The sequence below is a fragment of the Achroia grisella genome, unplaced genomic scaffold, assembly GCF_030625045.1.
Source record: "Achroia grisella isolate CSIRO2021 unplaced genomic scaffold, CSIRO_AGI_Agris_v1 utg1576, whole genome shotgun sequence".
Lineage (NCBI taxonomy): Eukaryota > Metazoa > Arthropoda > Insecta > Lepidoptera > Pyralidae > Achroia > Achroia grisella.
Window position 1 is genome coordinate 1,778,810 of NW_026712658.1, and position 21,538 is coordinate 1,800,347.

Sequence of the window (21,538 nt, forward strand, 5' to 3'; positions counted from 1 at the left end):
AAAACACAGTAAAGTATAATGTCTGGATGAGATTGCTTCTTGCGATAAGACCGCCTTTTGTACTTCCATATCTCTTTTTTGTATAATTCTATTGGTGCAATAAAGAGTTTATAAATAAAAATAAATAAATAAAATATAATTTCTCAAAATTATAAGTTCTTTTCACAACCATTAAAATCTACAGTAATAAGATTATGCGATACATTGGCATAGTTGTCAAATTATGTATAATTCAAGGTGTAGTGAAATAATTAAAGTAGATTGAAATCTCTTGAAGTTTTAGGAATGTATGGAATGTACGTACATTATTATATATAACAAAAATAATCTTTGCTGACATATGATGGAATGAACCATAAGCCCAACAGTATAAAAAAAAATGCTTTGCTATGACTTATAACCCTTAAATGTTGAAATTTGTAGCAATCACATTTTTTCGATCTAAAGTTCTAAAACAATTATAAAAATAAATATTTTTTTATTCTGTAATTATAGAAAAATTAAAAAATAAAAGAACTCTGCAGTTTGTGGTAATTTATGTAAAGTAAACTAAAAATCGCGATCGAGATCGTCTCATTAACTGTAACAGTTAAGGCCATTACGTACATTCATTTGTTAGTGTACAATGGTTTAAAGCTCCGCTTTGGGTTCGGGTTCTTTAAATTTTCTATCAGAAATCTTCATTTTCATACTTTTCGGCTTCCAGTTTTCTTCGACTACCCTCGTTTTAATAAGTCGCTTGTAAACATGGGCTGAGAGCCGCGGTGTTCTCGTTTTGTCGTCAGAATCGAAGTCCACCTCGTATAAACCGAAACGTTCACTGTAACAAATTACCATATTGTTATAATTAATTACGAGAACAAAACCTAAAGTAGTATAAAACTGAGGTGGAATTTAATATGCTCAAAAGATCCCACTGATGCTAAAGTTTAATTAGAAGTTTCAGCCGTACACGTATGTGTACACATTTTAAATCAAGAATTGTTTATAAAATTATTTAAAAACCTTTTATTAATTGTATTACGCTGTCATTCTGCCCCCATTGTTTCAATTTTATCCGCAAAATTAATGAAGGGTAGGTACAGTGCATTTGCCGTAACATATGTACGTGTGGATTCAGTAATAATATAACATTTTCGTCATTGAATGAGAATAAATATAATAAGTAAATAAATAGGAGAGAAGAAGGATAATTCACACAGCGCGACATAGTCCCAAGCTAAGTAAAGCTTGTGTTATGAGTACTATTATAGTAAGAATTACACTCAGGAATACAAAATGTTTGCGCTGTGCGAAGAATCGAACCTGCAACCATTGGAAGTAATGCGGTGTGCTAAACCGCTAAGCCTTCAAATATTCACAATAATGTTTATATTGACAGAATCTGGCAATGTTCAACATATAGGCATATATTAATAAGCATTTTGATACATTTTTTCACAACAACAAACAAATTCTAATTCGGTACAAATTGATTTGTACTGAAGTAGATTTACTCTTGAAAATTTCAGAGTGAATAGAATGTGGCATTCAAATTCAAATTAAAAAAAACCTAATCCTATAAGACCTATCTAGCTCTTCTGCGAGTAATAATTAAGTTAGATTTTTTATCATTATTTGAACTGGCAAGAAACTCGACTAGTATTGAAATAATATAAAGTAATATAATTATAACAATAACCTGGTACCAGCACTCCATTCCACATTATCAATTAAACTCCAGGCGGTATATCCCTTCAGGTTGGTCCCATCTTCTATTGCCAGTAGTATCGCCTTCATGTATTCACGAAGGTTATATGCTCTGTCTTCATCCTGCAGGCCCACGTCTGTGGACCAGCCGTGCTCCGTGATAAAGACCGGAGGGTAGTCGTACTTTAAGTTAATGTGAATACACGCTTTGTAGATACCGTATGGAGCGCTCTGGCGAAAGAAAAAGTGTTTGTAATGAAAGAAACGAACCGTCAGGACTAATATCTCAAATGGCTACTCCATTTTAGAGACATTTTTAATGGATGATAATGAAATGGTGCACCCTGCGCGCCTGTTCTAACGGTTTACGTTGGCGGGGCGCCAGTGGAGCATGATAAGATGAACTTGAGGGTCAGGTTAGTTAGCCCATCGTGACAAATTCACAAGGAATTTATCAGAATGGTCTATAGGTCTCCTCGTGGAGGTCAACTTGACATGGTGTCATTAATCCATTTCCTCCCATGCCTCTAGCATTGGTTTAGATTTGCAGTTAGAGGTTGTGGTAAACATAATACCTTGAACATAGAAAAACGGACGTGGCAGGAGACGTTAAGTAAATCAGTCAGAAATAAAATTGACACGAATAGTTTTTACTATCGGTCAGATTCGTATTCCTTTGTTTACGTGGCCCGCCGGGAACAGATAATTTGGGGACATGTATAATAGAAGGCATCGCGGACGAAAAAAGGGGCAGAGGTAGGACACTGGCTCGACGGGTCGGTCCACGGGGTCTAGTACGGTCAACCCAACGCTATATGACAACCCTCTCCAATTTTAGGACTACTGACCCAAACCAACGAGTTGCTAGTTATTTCTAACCTCTACAAGCATTCACTTACCGCCAACCAAGGTGACTTCGCAATTTTCCATTCAGACCTCTTACTCAGTTGTACACGAACATCATCAGCGATTGACGGTGATGGAAACTCGTCGCTAGATGGACTTACTAGAGACGTTGTATAATGATTTATGCCTAAGAAGTCCGATGAACCTAAAACATCAACATTACTTTTTTATAGCACTTGGATGACAATGTAAGGCTTCTGATATTCAACCATTCAGATTAACAGAATATGGAAAGAATCATGCAATTTGGAAATGTATGCTGTAGTAACAAAACGCGAATTAGAGTTCATTGGGGCGTTGGCAGCGAGGCAACATATCGACTTCTTTTAACCATTAAGTATAATGTTGTAGTCCGTTCATAGTTTACTGAACAAACATCTAAACTTCTTGATTCTCAATTGCTGTAAGATTTCCCCAAGAAAATAAAACTTTTCTTTAATGCATAGGGGCAAATGATCTTGTGGCACCTGCAATACTAGATGAATAGAAAAAGAGTTGCTGGCCATTTTAAAAGAGTATTCCTCTTTTCGCTATTTATCCGAAGTTTTTAATATTGAATCCGTTCGGAAATATCATTGCTGGAAGGTGATTCCACAATATCACAGTGCATAGCAAAGTGTCTATAGTATGTATTGCTTTTTTATTTTATTAGATTAATATATATCACTGAGGTATCCTGCATATACATTTTTTCTATATGAATAAAAATTCTGCATTAATTGTGTATTGATCTATCCGTATGTATTTCAATATTACTTACCTTTTAATAATTTGATTTCTTGTTTACTAAGTATTGGCAATCTTGATTTAGTAAATCCCTGTTCCTTACTCCTTTTGGCAACAATGTCCTTCACCACTTGAGGAAAGTCACCCTCTTTTGACCATATAGGGTTAATAAACAAGCCCAGCTGCAAATATAATTAAGTGTTAAAAAAAAGTGCCTGTTAAGATTCATGTCATCTCAACTGATATAGCTAGCTAAATTAAGTGGTACTAATAGTGGTAAAACGATGTTTAAGATCAATTCACACAGCGCCATTCAGTCCCAAGCTAAGCAGTGATTCGGTTGTGGGTACTAGACAACTTATATAAATACACTTTTTTTGTAAACTTATGCAAACTATACATAGAAAACACATAGACTTGTATAAACAATCATACACATGAATACAAATTTTGTAGTGTGAACTGAGCAAGTAAAACAAACCAACCGTAAATTCTCTATACAGTTCAACAGCTTCTACATTTTCAGTCTTGTTGTTCAAAGGTTCCAACCAGTTCACTGCCAATGATATTCCAACAGATCCTGAAAGAAATAGTAGACAATCATTACTATAATAAAAAAATTATAAGCACTTTAGCAGTTTACAGCCAATTGGTTATGCAAATTTAACCAAGAAAACACACAGTTAGTAGTTGCCTGTTATTCTTTTAAACAGATGTAGTTCAACTTTATACTTCTGAGAATCAAATTGATTTAATTAAAATACTAACTTATTATTTTATAACTACTTATATTGACTAACAAAAGAGTCCGTTATAACAATCGGAGCAGACTCAACCCGAGTTGAAGTCTTTGTGTATCGGAAATTTGTTATATTTAATACATGAGTATATAATATCAATAAATGTGTCTGGATACCTGTTCATTAGCTTTAGTAAATTTAATTGGAATTCAACTTTGTTTTATTAGATAAATATAAATATTCTAAAATAAAAGTAGCCTAAGTTACTCCTAATAACATTAGTTATCTGCAAGATAAAGGCTTGTCAAAACCAGTCAAAATGACAGACTTCTATCTTAGACCGTAACATACTTTCCTATGCATTTTGAAAAAGCTCTTAATTTGTAATTACAAACAGACACTTAAATTTTATTTAGGTGGGCAGCATATATATTATTTAAAAAAAAAAGGAAAACATTTACAATTGCTTTTTTGCATACCTTTATACTTATTCTTGTATTCATTTACATACAATCTGTAAACATTTGCGTGGGCTAACATAACATTCTTTATACACAAATATGGTCCTATCCCTTTTGATTCAGCCGCTGGTGGCCACCTATCACTCTCATAACTTTCAATACATATGTCATTCGGTTGGTTAACTGTGATCCAATATTTTACTTTATCCGCATATTTGTCAAATACAACGCGAGCATACTCTTCAAACCACTCAATACATAAAGGATTGGCCCAACCGCCCAAATCTTGGAGAGTTTGGGGTAAATCAAAATGGAATAAAGTCACCACTGGTTCAATATTGTATTTAAGGAGTTCATTAATAAGATTATCATAGTATTGGATACCCTTTTCATTGATTTTGTTGGGGAAACCTGAAACAGACAGTGTTGTTTCAATATAGGTAAAATATTTAGGTTTAAAAAAATCATATCTTTATAGTTAAAAAATGTGTTACATATTTAGGTATCAATAACATGGAGATACCCATATAGAGTAGACATTAGTTGATAATATATGAATAGCTTCCAACCCTTGAATGAAGTTTTAAAATATAATATTTTTTATATTTATCGTTAATTAAACAATTGAAATACTTAGTTCATTTTAATAATATTAATTGTCATTTTTTGCACACCAAATTCAATATTCAGATAAGTTAAGACCGTAGAAAAAAAAGTATAAGAACAAAAGAATTGGATTATATATACGAACTCTTACTGCTTACATAATGAGCAGCCTTTCTTCAGCCATCCTTCAAATAATATTATCTAACTTGTATGTTGGTTTTGGAAACTATTCTATCACAAAGGACAGGACCTAGGTTCTGAGTTGTCAGCCTCTGGCTGTAACTGTCCATTATTTCAATATAAGCCATACATATTACCTTCAACAATATGTGATCAATTACTTTTTCTCAACCTGTAATAGTTACTGCTAAGTGTTGGAGGCTATACATTTATAGATCATTAATGGGGAAACTTCTGCTCAATATTTATCATTCCAGTCTGTTTAACAAGTTTGATATGTATGAGGTCTTTGAAAAATATACAAAATACAAGACTTTTTATAACTACTAAGATTAGTATAACTATACTGACTATGTAAACTAAATGTAAATGTTTAAGTATAACTATTTTTATAAGAGTTTGAGAAATACCTGTAGGTAATATTCTGTTCCAGGACATGGAGAATCGATAGAAGTCTACACCTAGCTCTCTCAGCAACTCCACATCTCTCTTATATTGGTGGTAAGAGTCGCTGCCTACATCACCATTCCTGCCATCCACTACCACCTCAGGATGTTCATGAAAATATCTATCCCAAATACTCTCACTCTTACCTAAAAACATATTTATGTAACATTCATTAGTACATTTTAAACAATAAATCATAAACCTCGATAAACATTCTAAACAATTCATCAAATATATTTTACTCGATATATGTTCACATTCTTTCTAATTTTAATACCAATATGTATAGTAATATGTGTAATGTATAATAGTAATATGTGACACATCATTTTAAGCTTTCTGTCCAGCTGTCCCCAGCCTGAGTGAAAAAAAACAAGATGAACAACAAAAATATTAATACATAAATAAAATTACATACTCTCTGTTGCACTTGTAATATAATATATATTGTTATAAAAATATATGAACAAGGGTGGGATTATCGCTGACAAAGATCTCTTCCAGTCAACTTAACACAATATAGTTATAGTAAAGGACCAAAATGTCAACTGTAAACTGTATTACACTAAAGCGCTTATATTTCAAGAGTACTAAATATTGAAAAACTTGTATTGAAAACTAAAATAAAATAAGAATACCATCAATGTTCCAAGCTCCTTCCACTTGATAGGCTGAAGTGGCTGCACCAAACAGGAAGTCATCCTTAAACTTGCGCTGTCGGTTATCCGACCACCCATCTGTCCCTAGCAAACTAACCAAAACAAAATTATAATTTGTATTTTTTTATTCCAGACTATATTTTAATAAACTCTGTATTATTTACACAGAATTATTGATAAAAATATTTTTTACTATTTAAAATGTGTTAAAATACCTTGTAAATATAATTAACAGCCAGTACGTCATTTTACAAAAGCAGTCTTGAATATTCCTCATTAAAAAACAAGTTATCTCCAACACTGATACCGGCAATTACAATATAAACGTGTACGAAACAAGTGTGCATAGCCAATCAGTATGTGCCTATATGGCAAATTAGGTAGGTGAATATTAATTTATTTTTGTTATCAACATGAGACTTGTTATCAATACTTAATTATGTTAATAGAATAAACTGTAGTAATATTAATTATGCATATTATGTATATTGTTCGCATTGCTAACTACAAAATTCTCGAACAAAACGAATCAAGAATAGCATTAAAATATAATGTTTGTCACATTTTCAATTAAGTATAAAGTTACTATAATTGCATTTCTATGACAGGAACAAATGAAAATTTGTAGCAATTGCAATATAATATGATAATATCGTCCAACATATGTCATATATTGTCATTTTTTTTTTTGTTTTATATTGTCATTATCAGACTGACAGCAGTAACCTAATATGTCAATCGTCTGACTGTCATTTATCAATTGTCAAAGGACGTTAAAATTTACATCAATATACAGTAGCTACAGAAATACAAAAGATTATTTCTTCAATAAAGTCTTTCGTAATTAATTTAAAAAAATTGTATATTTTGTTTTGGTTTTTAGAGAAGTTAACTGTAAAAAGTGTGACAGTAGCTTGTTTAATGTAATTTGTCATTTACTTATGGAATAAAGCGAAAATGCATAGACGCAGGGGGCCAAATTTTACGTACGTTAGTAGTTGTGTGAAATATATGATTTTTGTCCTGAATTTTATATTTTGGGTGAGTATATTTTTATATTGTAGCTTTCACATTACCATAATGAATACCGCATTGTATCTTGAGCAGGAAAGTTGGTTTTTACTACATAAATTTGAACATATGATAGGTAGGTTTTTTATGTACCTATGAATCATTGTGTACATGTCATGTGTGGGAATTGATATACAAAAGAATATCTTCACGGTTTCACTGTTTCCGTTCGTGATAATAACTATGAACATAAAATAAACATCAGCTGAGTAGTCATTTAAATAATGCAACCCTTGACATAATTATTTATTACTAAATTATGGATCATCTTATCCATAAAAATAAAACTATGTATTAAATATGAAAATATAATAATAATGCTATTTATTTTTATATGGTAAGTAATAGTGTAATGTAACATACCAACATATAGTATATGTATATGTTCAACATACAGTATATGTTGGAGAGGCACCGGTGGTGGTTAGTAGGATGAGTTCATACTAAACCTTCCATTTTATACTGGAGGCCACAGTCAGGGCATTTAGTCTATCATGAACAATCTATTTGATTAGTGTGAGTGATCAGTAATACAATCACACCAGTGTCAGCAATACTTCCATTAGTCTCCATTACTAACAATTCCCTCCTCCCTGGGAAAAATAGTACAATCATTTTCTATACAGGTCTATTAGACATTATTGTTTCTAGGTATATGTTGGTAGAACTATACTAAAATGGTAGTAGACAGTTAATAGTCCTAGTGTGATCATATTGTGTGGTATCTAAGAAGATTGCACATCACAGATTTTTTGAAATGACCAATAAAGAAATGGTACACCTTTACACTGGTGGGACATCAGTGGAGGGTGATAATATGATCATGAGGTCAGAACCGTTAGTATTACATGGTTTCCAGGGGAAACCATGTGGAGGTTTAGTCAACCTGACTTGCTATATTTCTAACAATGGTATTATTAGTTCCCATTACCACATTTGCATAACATTCAACATTGTCATTATGTAATACCAAGTAGACTGTCTGTTGTTATTTCTATTAGGCACTGTCATTCACACTATTTCCACAAAATAATTTCTTCTCTTTGGCTTATTGTGAGTAACAAGGTATATAATTTCGTGAATTAAAATTTCATATAACCTAAGAACTACTAAAAACTGCAATGGATGAATAAATAAAAACCAAAAGAAAAATATACTAATATTATTTATGTAAAACTTTATTGATTTTGTACAATAGGCGTGCTTAATGCTAATAGCATTCTCTACCAGCCAACCTTAGGGAGTGCAGAGATACTCGAAGGTGGTTTGTTTTTAATAAATTAAATATGATTATATTAAATAGATATAAGATTATACATATACGTAATAATATATTATGAGCCTACATACATATATATTTATATATATATTACTATTTTATTTTGCAGTTATTTGGAGGACTGCTGGTTGGTGTAGGTTTATATGCATTTATTGACAAATGGCAGGCCACTGGACTTATCAAGGTAACTTTTTAGATGTTTAATCTATAAATTAATTATATATCACGTCCTGCACATTTATTTTAAACTTTATACTTGAATTGTTATCACGTCCTGCACATTTATTTTAAACTTTATACTTGAATTGTTAATACAATAAAATATGATACATGGATCATTATGCCATAAATGCATAGGCCATTATTATTATTAAGATATGATATACATATGAGCTGCCAGAAAGATGCCCGGGACCCATCTCAGTATAATATTATTTCTGCTTCCTACTTCATTTAGTAGGAGGATACAGTTTTTTTTGTTGAATCTTTTTCGAATAAATGTATATGTTCTGATTGATGTAGTTAAGGCTTAGGATTACTTCCAGACATCTAATTAAGGCGTAAGTCTCTGCCTGAAAGATTGAGGCGTATTTTCCTAAGCCTATATAGTTGCAGATTTTGGGTTTTACACCGCATATTCCACATCCTACATCATCTCCTATTTTGGACCCGTCTGTAAACCAGACTAGGTCATGCTCTGAAGTCGGTGTATGGTTATTTTGCCATTCGTCTCTTCCAGATATTTCGATTTTATAATATTGTACAAAGTTACACTCTGGTGCCATGTTGTCTTCAGGCATTCCCAGAATAGGATCACTCATTGATACATACATACATACATACATTCATACATATGAGCTAAAGATTGGTCTTTTTTTGGTGAAAAACAAACATGTAATTCTAAAACGAACTTGTTTAAAGCAAGTCTGATTAAGTAATGTGAAACATTGATATACATATGTTAGTTATCCTATACACAAAATTTTATAGAGTTATTGTAGAAAATCTTCAAGCAGCATGTTTTGTATGGACAGTGATGTATTGTTTAAAATACATATTCCCCAGTTTAAGACATTGTGGTTATTAGGAGTGAATTCCTGCTGACATACATTATTAGCAATGGTGTTCTACTAATTAGTTTCCATTACTAACAATTGCTTTTCTTTTCTGAATCAAAGTCTTTTAATGCCTTATTACATAATTTTCCAATATTGAATTACGGAAATAATTCAATCATTTTTAAGTTTAATTTAATTCTACCAAATGTCACTTCGATGATGCCATAAAAAAAGTGGTACCACAGTATATGTAAACTAAAATACGAATATTATATTTAGGACTACAAAATAAATCAGAAGGAAATAATTGTGATTACGTCATTGACTTATCTACACTAATATTATAAACTACCACACTAATATTATAATATAAACAGGAAAACTTTGAATGTTTGTTTGTTCGGGGTAATTCCCAGTTCTGCTGATCCGATTTTATAATTTATTTTACTGTTACAAAGGTATATTAGCCCCGAGGTAATGAAAAAAATGTATGACTTATTCTCCTTTAAAGTTCTAAAAAAAGTCTGCGACAACATATGTCTACATTTTAAGGTTAACTCATTATATCCTTTTTTATGGTAATCAAAAGTCTGCTAAAATAATGCACTATTTTCGAAGGTGTTTTTATAAATATGATATTCTTTATTTCAATAAATACGTTATTTAATATTGAACAATATTGTCCTTTACGTCATTTGATTTATGTGTGTACGATAACACTATAGGAGTTAAGTATTTTAGTTTAAATAAAAAAGTATCTTAATTCTTGGGCCCATAGGAAGCCGGAGCGAGTTGCTAGGTTATAATACCTACAGACAACAGTATATTTACGCATTTATTGTTAAAAAACTCATAAAAAAGTACCATAATATATGTATGTTGAATTTCTTAAATCTTTTAAAAAGATACAATTAGGCTTCACCATGTAGTATTTTCGGTAGAAAATTGAATGCTAAGGTATAGGTAGTCCATTATTGACGGTGCAAATATACGAATCTCGGAATATATACCTATAAGGTATGTATATAATAATATATTAAAAATGCATAAATGAATATCTACCAGGATAGCAACATAAAATATACAGGCAATGAAAATAGAGAAATGTAGGCATCAGGGATGTTATGGATATGAAATTTCGGATACGGATAGGTTTCGGATATAGGAGTGATTATTTTACCGGATACGGATTAGGATGCGGATATGAAATTATTTCGGATTAAGTATCCGTTAATTTCGGTTACGGATATATTTTTTTTATTGAATTTCAAAAGTAAAATACACACAGCTAATAAAATGTTTACATAACGTTTATCTATTAGGCTTGGCCCCTATCCGATATTGTCCGAAACATTTATTTCGGATAAAAAAAAAATCTTTTTATTGGATATCCGGATATCCCTGATTTTTGTATATCTTTTTAAACAATATTTGTGTATTGATTTGTTTGACCCGACTGCCCGTGACGGTGGTTCCAGCCTTAAGATGGCACTGTCCTTATGTTTCGTTTACATTCAGCTGATTCCCCTGCCACTCACGCTGTCGGAAATATTGCCGCGTCAGTGTCGACAGGAGTCGACGCGAGTGACTGTCGTTTACACTCAGCCCTCATATTTTCCGTTATTATTTACCGGGCCACTCTTCCTTACCTTTCGCCTAAAATACCGGGCGACAACTGAGCGAGAGGGCTGAATGTAAACAAACGCTGCCACTCGCGCTGCCAGTCCATTGATACGCGCACGAAAAACCGACAATCGAGGGAGCTCCGGGCAGCGCGAGTGGCAGCGTCAATGGCATGTGATGTATCGTGTTTACACTCGCGCTGCTCACTTTTGTGCTAACTTTCCTGCCCACTCGGGCTGAGTGTAAATTGGGCTTTAGAGCCAGAGTGTCGCGCAATACTGCGGCACTGTGCTTCCACGTCGCTTTTTTTGGTCAGAGAACTGTTTAATAAACGTAATGCGAATTACTTTTAAGTACCGTACAGTCGACATCAATTGTTATGGCTTTATATTTCGATAATGGTACTGACTATATATATTTGCTGTTATTTATAGAAATCATATAAATGGACGCTATAACAAGTTGTGGTTTACATTTTAACTACAACTTGTTATAGCGTCCATTGTAATACACCTACATTAAGATAACGACGGAGCTTTGTGTTACAAATTTTATTCATACACAAACTATCCTTAATATCCTATTTTGGGTAAACTGGCGTTTAAAACCAGTTTTTTCCCCGTTTCCCAACCTCAGAACAGGGAAGTCTGTTCTGTATTACCAACAAGTATGCTTAGGTAGATTAGGACCTGGGTACATACCTCTCTATACCTAAGAGATCAATGAGGTTACCTTAGAACTTAGAACTAAATACGAAGCTATTTACAAGAAGTAAATAAAAAAAAAAATATTTCAATTATTGCTACCAAGATATGAATTTTCTGTATGTCTATACCTATCACAATAACTTGTATGCATAATAAAATGCAGATATTTGTAAATATGTTTGTTGTATTCAATAATCAATTAATTAAATTAATATTTCAGTTGGACACAGTGTACGATGTAATGCTGAACATCAGTCTTCTGATTGCTCTTCTCGGTGGCGTAGTTTTTATAGTCAGCTTTGCCGGATGCGTCGGCGCTCTGAGGGAGAATACGTGTCTACTTAAATTTGTGAGTTTCTAAGTTATACTGTTATTATTTACCTAATATTTCTTAAATATTCTTGCTGGAGAGTATTGTGCCCATCTCTTGTTCTACTACCCTGAACTATACATAGATGGAGAACTGAAATAAATAATAATAATAATAAAAAGACTATCTATTCCAACAATAATAATATTACTAATAATATTGCCAGTAGGCAATAGTTACAAAATCTAATCTTATATGCATCCAGCGGTTTACAGGTTGTACTTGCGCGCATACTCTCATATGCTCGACATCCATATCATAATACACTTAAATAAAATTACTACAAATAATATGGTTTGTTTGGCTAGTGTGAATACAAAATAAAGGCTGAATAAATATTTGCGTGCATTTTTGTTATCGCCTTCATAAATCTGCTTAATCATCATCATTCAATCAATTCAATCAATCATAAAAATTAAAACTACTATACACAGTTTACCTGTGGAAATGTTTTGTCCCTTAACTTCAAATGAAAAAAAAAGCGTAAGACTATACAAATTAGGTGAATAGTCATAACAAGGGTTATTAGTCATTTGTACGTTTTATAAATGTGAATCAAGACTTAACATGAATTTTATGATAAATGAGACATTTACCTTTTTCGACGTTAGTCAGCTTATAACCATGAATAGTGCGATCTATGTAGTTCAGTTGTTACGTTCAAAGTTCTTCGAACAAGGTCAAAAATGTAGGTAGGCATTTTTTGCATACCCTCTTTTTTCCTACCAAGACTTTGACAGTTGCAAAGACCACACTCTCACTCAGCCTATTTCATCAAAAAGCCATTGTAAGATATTTTTCGTTAGTAGAGTGAGATTAGACAGTGTAATTACTGGATAGAAAGTAATTACACAGAAGTTAATCTTAGTCCTTCACAGTATCAAAGAATGAGTGGTATTACGGATGCCATATGATAACACGATGTTCGTGTTGTTCATGTATTATTCCAACTACATAAAAAAATGAATGTGAATAAAATTAATTTGTTTTGTGTGTTGCACAGTACTCGCTATGTCTCCTGATATTGTTCCTGGTGGAGATGGCTGGCGCCGTGTGCGGGTTTGTGTTCCCGCGCTCGCTGCACGGTCTACTTGAGCTGAGCTTCACGGAGCGAGTGGTACACGCTTACAGAGACGACCCGGACCTACAGAACTTCATCGACTTCGCACAAAGCGATGTAAGTGTAACACTTTTAGTCATGTAAGAAAATATACATATGTATCGAATGTGCGTAGACATAATAATAATAACTCCAGGACAATTCACACACTGGCTTATATTTTTTTTATTTGGCGGCCTTAGTGTTCTACCACATATCACATAGCCTTACTTCCAATGGTCGCGAGTTCATTTCCCGCACAAAACGTTTGTATTTATGACTATGGTTGTTTGTATTCTTTAAAATGATGATAAAGGAAATGGTGCACCTGCCTGCGCTAACGGTTTATGTTGGCGGGCACCTGTGGAGGATTATAAGATAAGTAGCATTTTATAATTCTCCACTACTGCCCTGGTACTTCAGGTCGGTTAGCCCATCAAGCCAAATTCACCAAGAACTTGTCATGATGGTTTTCAGGGGGGACTGCGTGGAGGTTTACTAGTTATTTCATTAGTATGTATACCATAATATAATAAAAAAATAGGTACTTCAATCACTTATTTAGTAATATACAAATTGTTTAGTTTGGGCTAAGACAGTCACTGTGAATTCCTTGGGTTATAATTATTATTAGGGTTGTTTTATGATCTGGGGTTTATTTGCCATCAGTTCCACTGCTGTGGTCTCACGTCGGATGGTTACATGGACTGGTCGAAAAACGAGTACTTCAACTGTTCCTCGCCGTCAGTGGAGCGGTGCGGTGTACCGTTCTCATGCTGTATCAACGCAACTGACATCTCCTCGGGGCTGGTCAACATCATGTGCGGCTATGGAGTGCAGAACTTCCCCGTAAGTTATTATACCCCGTAAATATATTATCTTATATATAAAATTCTCGTGTTTTCGTTCCCATACTTCTCCGAAACGGCTTGACCGATTCTCATTAAATTTTGTGAGCGTATTGAGTAGGTCTGAGAATCGGCCAACATCTATTTTTCATCCCCCTAAATGTTAGGGGTAGCCCAACCCTAATTTTTTTTTATTTTAAGGCAAAACAACGTTTGCCGGGGCAGCTAGTATTATATATATTTATTTAATACATCAAGGAAATGGGTAGTATGTGAGTACAAGTTATAAAACTTACAATAGCTAGATATTTTCATCAAAAGATATATCATTTGATTACACTTAATTTAATGTAGCTACCAGAGTCATAAGCGTAATTACAAAAGTTTCAAAGATCTTTTGATGTTTGTTACTCTATCTCAACAACAACGGATTGACAACGCACTGTAACTGGTGTCAGTAACTTTCAGCTGTCTCTTACAGTAGCTGGACCAGCTGGTTTACCATTCCTATTTCATAAAAAAAATGTTTGTCTAGGTTGCAGAAGCGAGCAAGCGTGTGTGGACGAGCGGATGTATAGAAATTGTTCGCTCGTGGGCGGAAAGGAACCTGTATACCATTGCATCAGTGGCGCTGGGCGTTGCTCTCTCGCAGCTCTTCGTCATATATCTCGCTAAAACACTCGAAGGGCAGATTGAATTACAGAAAGCTAGGTAAGTCCTTCTTACATTTCAAAGCTTTTTCATTCCTAAAAGTACCTATATCGTTCTATGTTTTTTTTTATTTATTTATTAATAATGACAATAATGATGAAAATAGTTTATATATTAATGAACAAATCTCACCGGAGCCAGTAAATCTACCCACTCTGCTATTATATGCTATCCATAAATTATCGTAAAAATATATCAACGGTGACAGTACTAGCTCGTCGTTTTGATCAAAAGCAAGTGATAAAACGAGCAGTTATATTTTTCTTTTAAATTGAAATTGTTGTATATAATTTTGCTTGAAATGTAAATTTTAGTAGAATACTAAAATTTACTACATTACCAAAACTTTAAAATAATCAAATATTACTAATAAGTAATATTTAATTATTTTAAACTAGAAGTTCTCAATGTTTTATGCTTGTTACACAAGTTATTGGCCTATTATGTTATTGGTTATCATACTTATTTGGCCAAGTATAGTATAAGTTTTTTTTTAATTTAAAATTATACTTAAAATTTAGTCAAAATAACGCCTAGTTATACAACACAAAGTGAAATTATATTTTTGATTTTCTCTCTTTCTAATAGAGACCTACTTATCTTTATAATGTACCATGTTTAGTATTGAAGAAAGTCTGTAAAAATTTTCTATGCTTACTAATTTACAAGCCATATTTTTTTTTGCTTAGTACTTATATATAAAAAATCAACTGTTTGAGTTTGGTTTTCTACGGACTGACGAGCGAGGTTCCCAATGGGAATCCATATTTTTTTTTCCTAGCTTCCCGAAGGTAGCTTCGTCAATTCCATATCAATTTAGAACGACAACGACTGAAGGATGTCGTTTGGATGCTTCAAGGAAAGAATTTACAATATTATTTTTTCTTTTATCTCTTGAATTCTGTATACAAAGATTCTGTTGTGTACAGAAATTGAGAGTTAAGAGATATATGTGTAAATTTGGCTTTTGTGATGTCTATAATTTTGGCTTAGTGATGATGCGGCAGTCAATATTTCTCTTTTAATATCGTAGATATGAACTCGTCTCTAGGTGGCAAACATGAAACAGGGGTACCGCGGGCGCGTACCGCGGAGACTGTCGGCGTGCGCTCCTGTAGCAGCACGCCCCCACTCTCGCCACGCTCGCCACGCCCGCCACGCCGATCACGCCTGCCACGTTCGCCACACCCGCAGCTCATCACATCTGATCGTGCCATCACAGTGGCCACAGGCCAGTATCCATTATCGACTGTGGTAATTATCTGTGGAACTCTGTATAAATGTTTATATTGTAGATTAGTTTAGTATATATATGTGTGTATTAAATGTGTATGGTAAATACGTATACCATTAATAGGCCCATCTTAGCAATCTCGCATGTTTATGATCTCGTTTCTTATATTATATATACATTTTATATGTGTAATATTTCAAAAGAAAATGAAATTACGAATGTTTATTTGCGCCATCACGCACAAAAGAGTAAACACAGAAAATAGTAAATTACAATCTAACATGTTGCGCGCGCTGGCTTTCACGCGCTAAATAGCGCGCACTCCTGATCGCGCGTCAAAGATCGTACGTGTTGATTAAAGTTTGGTTGCAACAAACAATTAGAAGCCTAATCGCTTTAAGGGGTTTCTAAAAGATCTCATTTAGTAAATAAATTACTGCATGGAAGGAAACGCTTAGTGTGATGCGATATCGAGTACAGATTTTGTACCTCTTATAACCGACTATGACTTAGTGATAGGTATGCCATTGAACTAAACCTTTAAAAGATTGATTAATTTTGTCAAAATTTATCATTATATTTACAACTTGCCAGACTTACTAAAGATGGGCGGGCGGATCTGTTTTAAAATCGGGCATTTATGACCCATAATGTATACATTTTCATTGTATTTACGTGTTAGGCTTTTAGGTATTACGCTAGCCTGCTAGCTATATTATCTACCTTTAATCACCATATATTTATATTAGATATTAGTTATTAGTAACACTCAATAAGAAATCATGTATAAATTATATGCCAATTTTATTTGTGATAAGTTGATTATAAATTATGTACTGAATTTAGATATATAATATAATAATATTAAACAGTCATTTATCTCATAATAATTATAAATAAAAAAAGCGTGACTTTTTCACAAAGAACAAAATGTTGCTAGTGAGTGAGAACAACTTGAGAATAAATTTACATGCTTTATCTGTCTAACGGAGTGTTAATACGCTCATATGATAATAGTTCTAATGTTCATAAAATATGGTTGATTTTGCATTGTGACATAATATAAGAATTCTTTTACACTTTGATAAATCACTTTCAATATGTACGCTTTTTTTGAAGCAACAAATTTCTAATATAACAAAAACTAAATGGGTATGGGTATAACAAAAACATTGTGTACCATAGATCAATCATTGCACACAGTAGACCATAATCAATTAGTCTAGGAGAGCTATTGGTTCTTTGTTACGTTAGCTTTTGTCGATGTACATATGGAATTAGAATCTCAATAGTCATGAGTTTATTCGAATTTCTAAATTATTATATTATAGTTATGTATTACAATATGTGATGTGAGTAGAAATAAATGAAGAATTATGTAATGTATTTTTTGAGGTTATATGTAGACTGGTAAGGTGTGGGGTGGTGTTAAGAATGGTCTTTGATAACTAATTTATATAAAACTTCATTTTGGATAAAAATATATATCGGATAGTGAGAAAAAAAATTAGTGCAAAAGGGTACCATTTGATTTTTGCTTTATCTGTATATCTTACGATTCTTTTTTATTGTAATATGAAATGTAAAATTTTATAAATATATAATTACTTCATTATTCTCTGTAAGTGGGATATGAAACTTTGACTATATAAATATTTTTTGCATTTGTGGTATAAATTACTGAAATTGATATGATGTAAGTTATGTATGGCCCCAAAGAAAAAACCATTAATACGTATTTCAATAGTTATTGTTAAAAATTACAAATCGTGGTCCCATCTCATATATTATAGACGTTTAGTCATCATTTCTTATATTAATGTTAATTAACTTACGATGTCGGTAGTCTAGCGTTTTAGCAGACAACCTCACCTTCTAATGATCTTTCTTAAGTTTGGTTCTATTTATCTATTTGTATTATGTATATATTTATAAAGAATGTATATTAAGTACGCGTATAAGTTGTCTAGTGTCCATAATATCTGTAAGCTGCGCTTAGATTGGGACTAGATATTATTCCGTGTTTTGTTTTACAGTTATTTTAATATTTATTAATTTAATTTAATTTAATAATGCACGTCTGCTTATATAGGAACGTTTGAAGGAGGACATTGTTTATTTCGTAAAATGCAAATGTAAGACATTTGCATTTTACGAAATAAACAATGTTTATGGCCAACCAAATTGCCGTGTAGTTAATAAAGAATATTACAGATTACAAAAAATAAAATGCATTTATTATATTAGTACTCGAACCATTAATTTCAAACGAGCTTTTACCAGTATTTTTAAGTTACAATATACCAGAATAATATTTTCAATTTTTCTATAAAGGCTATATAATCTTTATATTTTAGCATCAACTGACTTTCTGTTTGTGACGAGAATGTATGGAGTTAGTATTTTAATATTTTTCTTTATGAAATGATTTCTACAAACGTGTGTCTATTTGTCTAAAAGTCCATTTATTAATTTTATTTCTATATTGCCATCAGTATTGTAAAAATAAGGGAATCTGTCTGTAATAATTTTTATTTATTTATGGGTATGGTTTGAAGACTGAAAACTAGTGAGCTTGAAAATATTTTAAAGCTTAATTGACAAACTACATTCCAGAATAAAATTCAAAATTATGTCATTGGACTAGTTAGACATTTTGTCGATTTAATTACGTCCTTATTTTGTTGGTGGGTGGATATTAAAACACATTTATAGGTTATTGAATATTAAAAACACTTTATATATATAATATGGACATTAATAAACAACAACATTTATGTATGAATTATTTTATTAAATATCCGCAGAAAAAGACTTATGTCTTTAAATTATAAATTAATTTCTTTAATCCCTTTTTTACAGCATTAGAACACAATTGAACTAATTCATTTTAATATTTTTACTAGTACTTGTCTCTTTCTTTATCTTATTTGGACGAGTAGATTTTATTATTTTTGTTTTACCTAACTACTATCTTTTGTGTCCCAGAAAATATACGACTTTCATATCAGTAGAATATTATTAATTTTACTATTTCTTTTGTCTTTCCTTTCATTTTATATACTAATATTATGTTAAGTATTATGACTAAGAATTTTCTTTTCTGACTGTTGCATATTCTCCATAGTTCGTATAAATGTATGTATTAGTAATATAATTATGTGCAATATTTAAAATAGTTGTGCAGTCAGTAAGTTATTGTAATCTTAGAATAAAGCATGCTTTATGTTAATGTTTATTTTAAACAAATTTAGGAGTATGTTGTGTATTTGGTAACTAAGTTGTCTGTTGCATAAAAATTTAGCCATCAAGAATGGCACTGTATGTTGGTTTCCACGGGTATCACAATACATTTGTGATGCCACAGACATTACATGAAAAAAAAATTGCATGAGCCGTCAAACATCTTTCAGTTTTCCATTGATGAATATGCACTTTTCCATATATAGATGCAAAACCAATGTTGCAGATATGACTATATTTTAACTTTCATTTATGAGTATCAAGCATTTCAATATTCATAGAGTAATTAGTCAATTAGGTAATATAATTTTCAATAATTAATACGTAATATAACCAAAAATCATTTTAGCTCGTCTTATGTTTAACAATAAGTTTAGGTTATGTATACATAGATACACACAAAAACACTTTGGTGCCAATTTGATATTATGTAGGTACTTATAATTTTATCAGTTAAATATCGAGTCAAAATTATAAAATATTTTTTATATATGTGTTATATTATCATATTTCTGAGGTTACAAATAAATTTCAAAACTTAATTTTTCTCAGATGCATGCATACATCATTCTAAGATTGAAACATTTAATTATTGACATACTTTCAAAAGCGACAAATCTACAAGGACGTTTATGATAATTGTAGGATGTATAAAAATATTTTATATCTACAGTAAATAACACAATGCGAAAGCATGATATTTGAGTTCTCAGGAATGATAACGCATGAGTTTTTGAGCAAGTGTGGTTGTCACAATCAATTTTGTGTCATTCATATAAGAATATGTATATAGCAGATTACGACTTCCTATCAAGTAGGTCTTCAGCTTGTTAGCCATTCCATTTCATATTAATATTTGAATGGTTTATTGCCTTTAAAAAATTAATCATTATACAGTTGTTTTTGTGATGTTGTCACTATTTCCATGTTTAACAGTAATTAATTGCTCAATATTTCATTCCATAATGGATTCAAAAGTAACATATATTTTTATTTGTTAAATAATTTGTAGTACATGTATTACAATATTATAAATTATAAGTTTTATAAATGTATATATACTATACTATAAAAGCACCTCCTACTGAAACAATTACGATGACATGTTTGAAGCTCAATGTGAACAATAATATACATTACTAGAATATATAATAATTCTAAGTTTAATATATATCTATAAAATGTAAACATTAAAGTATTAATTAATAAAACATCTGATTATATCGCAGAGATGGCAATCCCTGCTGAATTACTATTTCTATTTGATTTTAAAATTAACCATAGTTTAAACAGTTTAAATTATGAAAGTGTAGGTATACTACTGGCGAATATTAATTTTATATTTTTTCTGTAGTTAATTATACATGTAGGTGTATATTCAGGTAGTTACATAGTAAATATCTAGATACAAGTAACTAGCTACAAGATACAAATTAACGACATATGGAGAATACGAGAAAAATAATGGTCGAACAACAAACATAACGACAATGTGTATGGCACTAACCATAATTTCTGTATATATATTAGCTATATATATTTTTTATAATCCGCCTCATAGTGCTTGTTAATAATAAGAACATTAATTAATTATAAATGTAACACTGATAATCTGAAATTGTAGTTTTTTGTTCTGGCTCAACTGTAGTTTTGTGATTGTATTAGATTATTGATGTAATGATTTACAATTTGTGCGTTATAGCGTGGTGTTAGGGACAGACATGTAGTGACAATGTCACGAATATGGATTGATACGATGTATGTATGATTGTACGTAGGCTAAATATATTGTTCAAAGTGATTGGTAGATAGACATCAGATAGATATCTGTCATTAAATTCGCGCTTTATCTAAAAGTCTCATTTATTTTTACGTTTTATG

General features: G+C 31.8%; 2 protein-coding genes across 3 annotated transcripts; one reads left to right on the forward strand and one right to left on the reverse strand.

Moving 5' to 3' along the window:
* Positions 1-304: 304 nt before the first annotated feature.
* LOC131841253 (myrosinase 1-like) lies at positions 305-7,006 on the reverse strand. The gene is made up of 9 exons (XM_059189533.1): positions 6,630-7,006; positions 6,394-6,506; positions 5,719-5,901; positions 4,541-4,933; positions 3,807-3,901; positions 3,356-3,503; positions 2,589-2,740; positions 1,682-1,920; positions 305-820 (listed from the first exon to the last, which is right to left on the reverse strand). Exons 1-9 carry the CDS (start codon positions 6,689-6,691, stop codon positions 631-633), a joined length of 1,575 nt encoding a protein of 524 aa, XP_059045516.1. The 5' UTR covers positions 6,692-7,006; the 3' UTR covers positions 305-630.
* Positions 7,007-7,190: 184 nt separating this feature from the next.
* On the forward strand, positions 7,191-17,564 carry LOC131841254 (tetraspanin-33-like). 2 transcript variants are annotated; one of them, XM_059189534.1, is made up of 7 exons: positions 7,191-7,455; positions 8,874-8,948; positions 12,373-12,501; positions 13,526-13,699; positions 14,291-14,470; positions 15,005-15,180; positions 16,214-17,564. In XM_059189534.1, the coding sequence occupies exons 1-7, from the start codon at positions 7,372-7,374 to the stop codon at positions 16,242-16,244; spliced, it is 849 nt and encodes a 282-aa protein (XP_059045517.1). In that variant the 5' UTR covers positions 7,191-7,371; the 3' UTR covers positions 16,245-17,564. The 2 variants fall into 2 exon arrangements, with proteins under 2 accessions (XP_059045517.1, XP_059045519.1); XM_059189536.1 differs by having other exon boundaries at positions 16,232-17,564.
* The last annotated feature ends 3,974 nt before the right edge of the window (positions 17,565-21,538 follow it).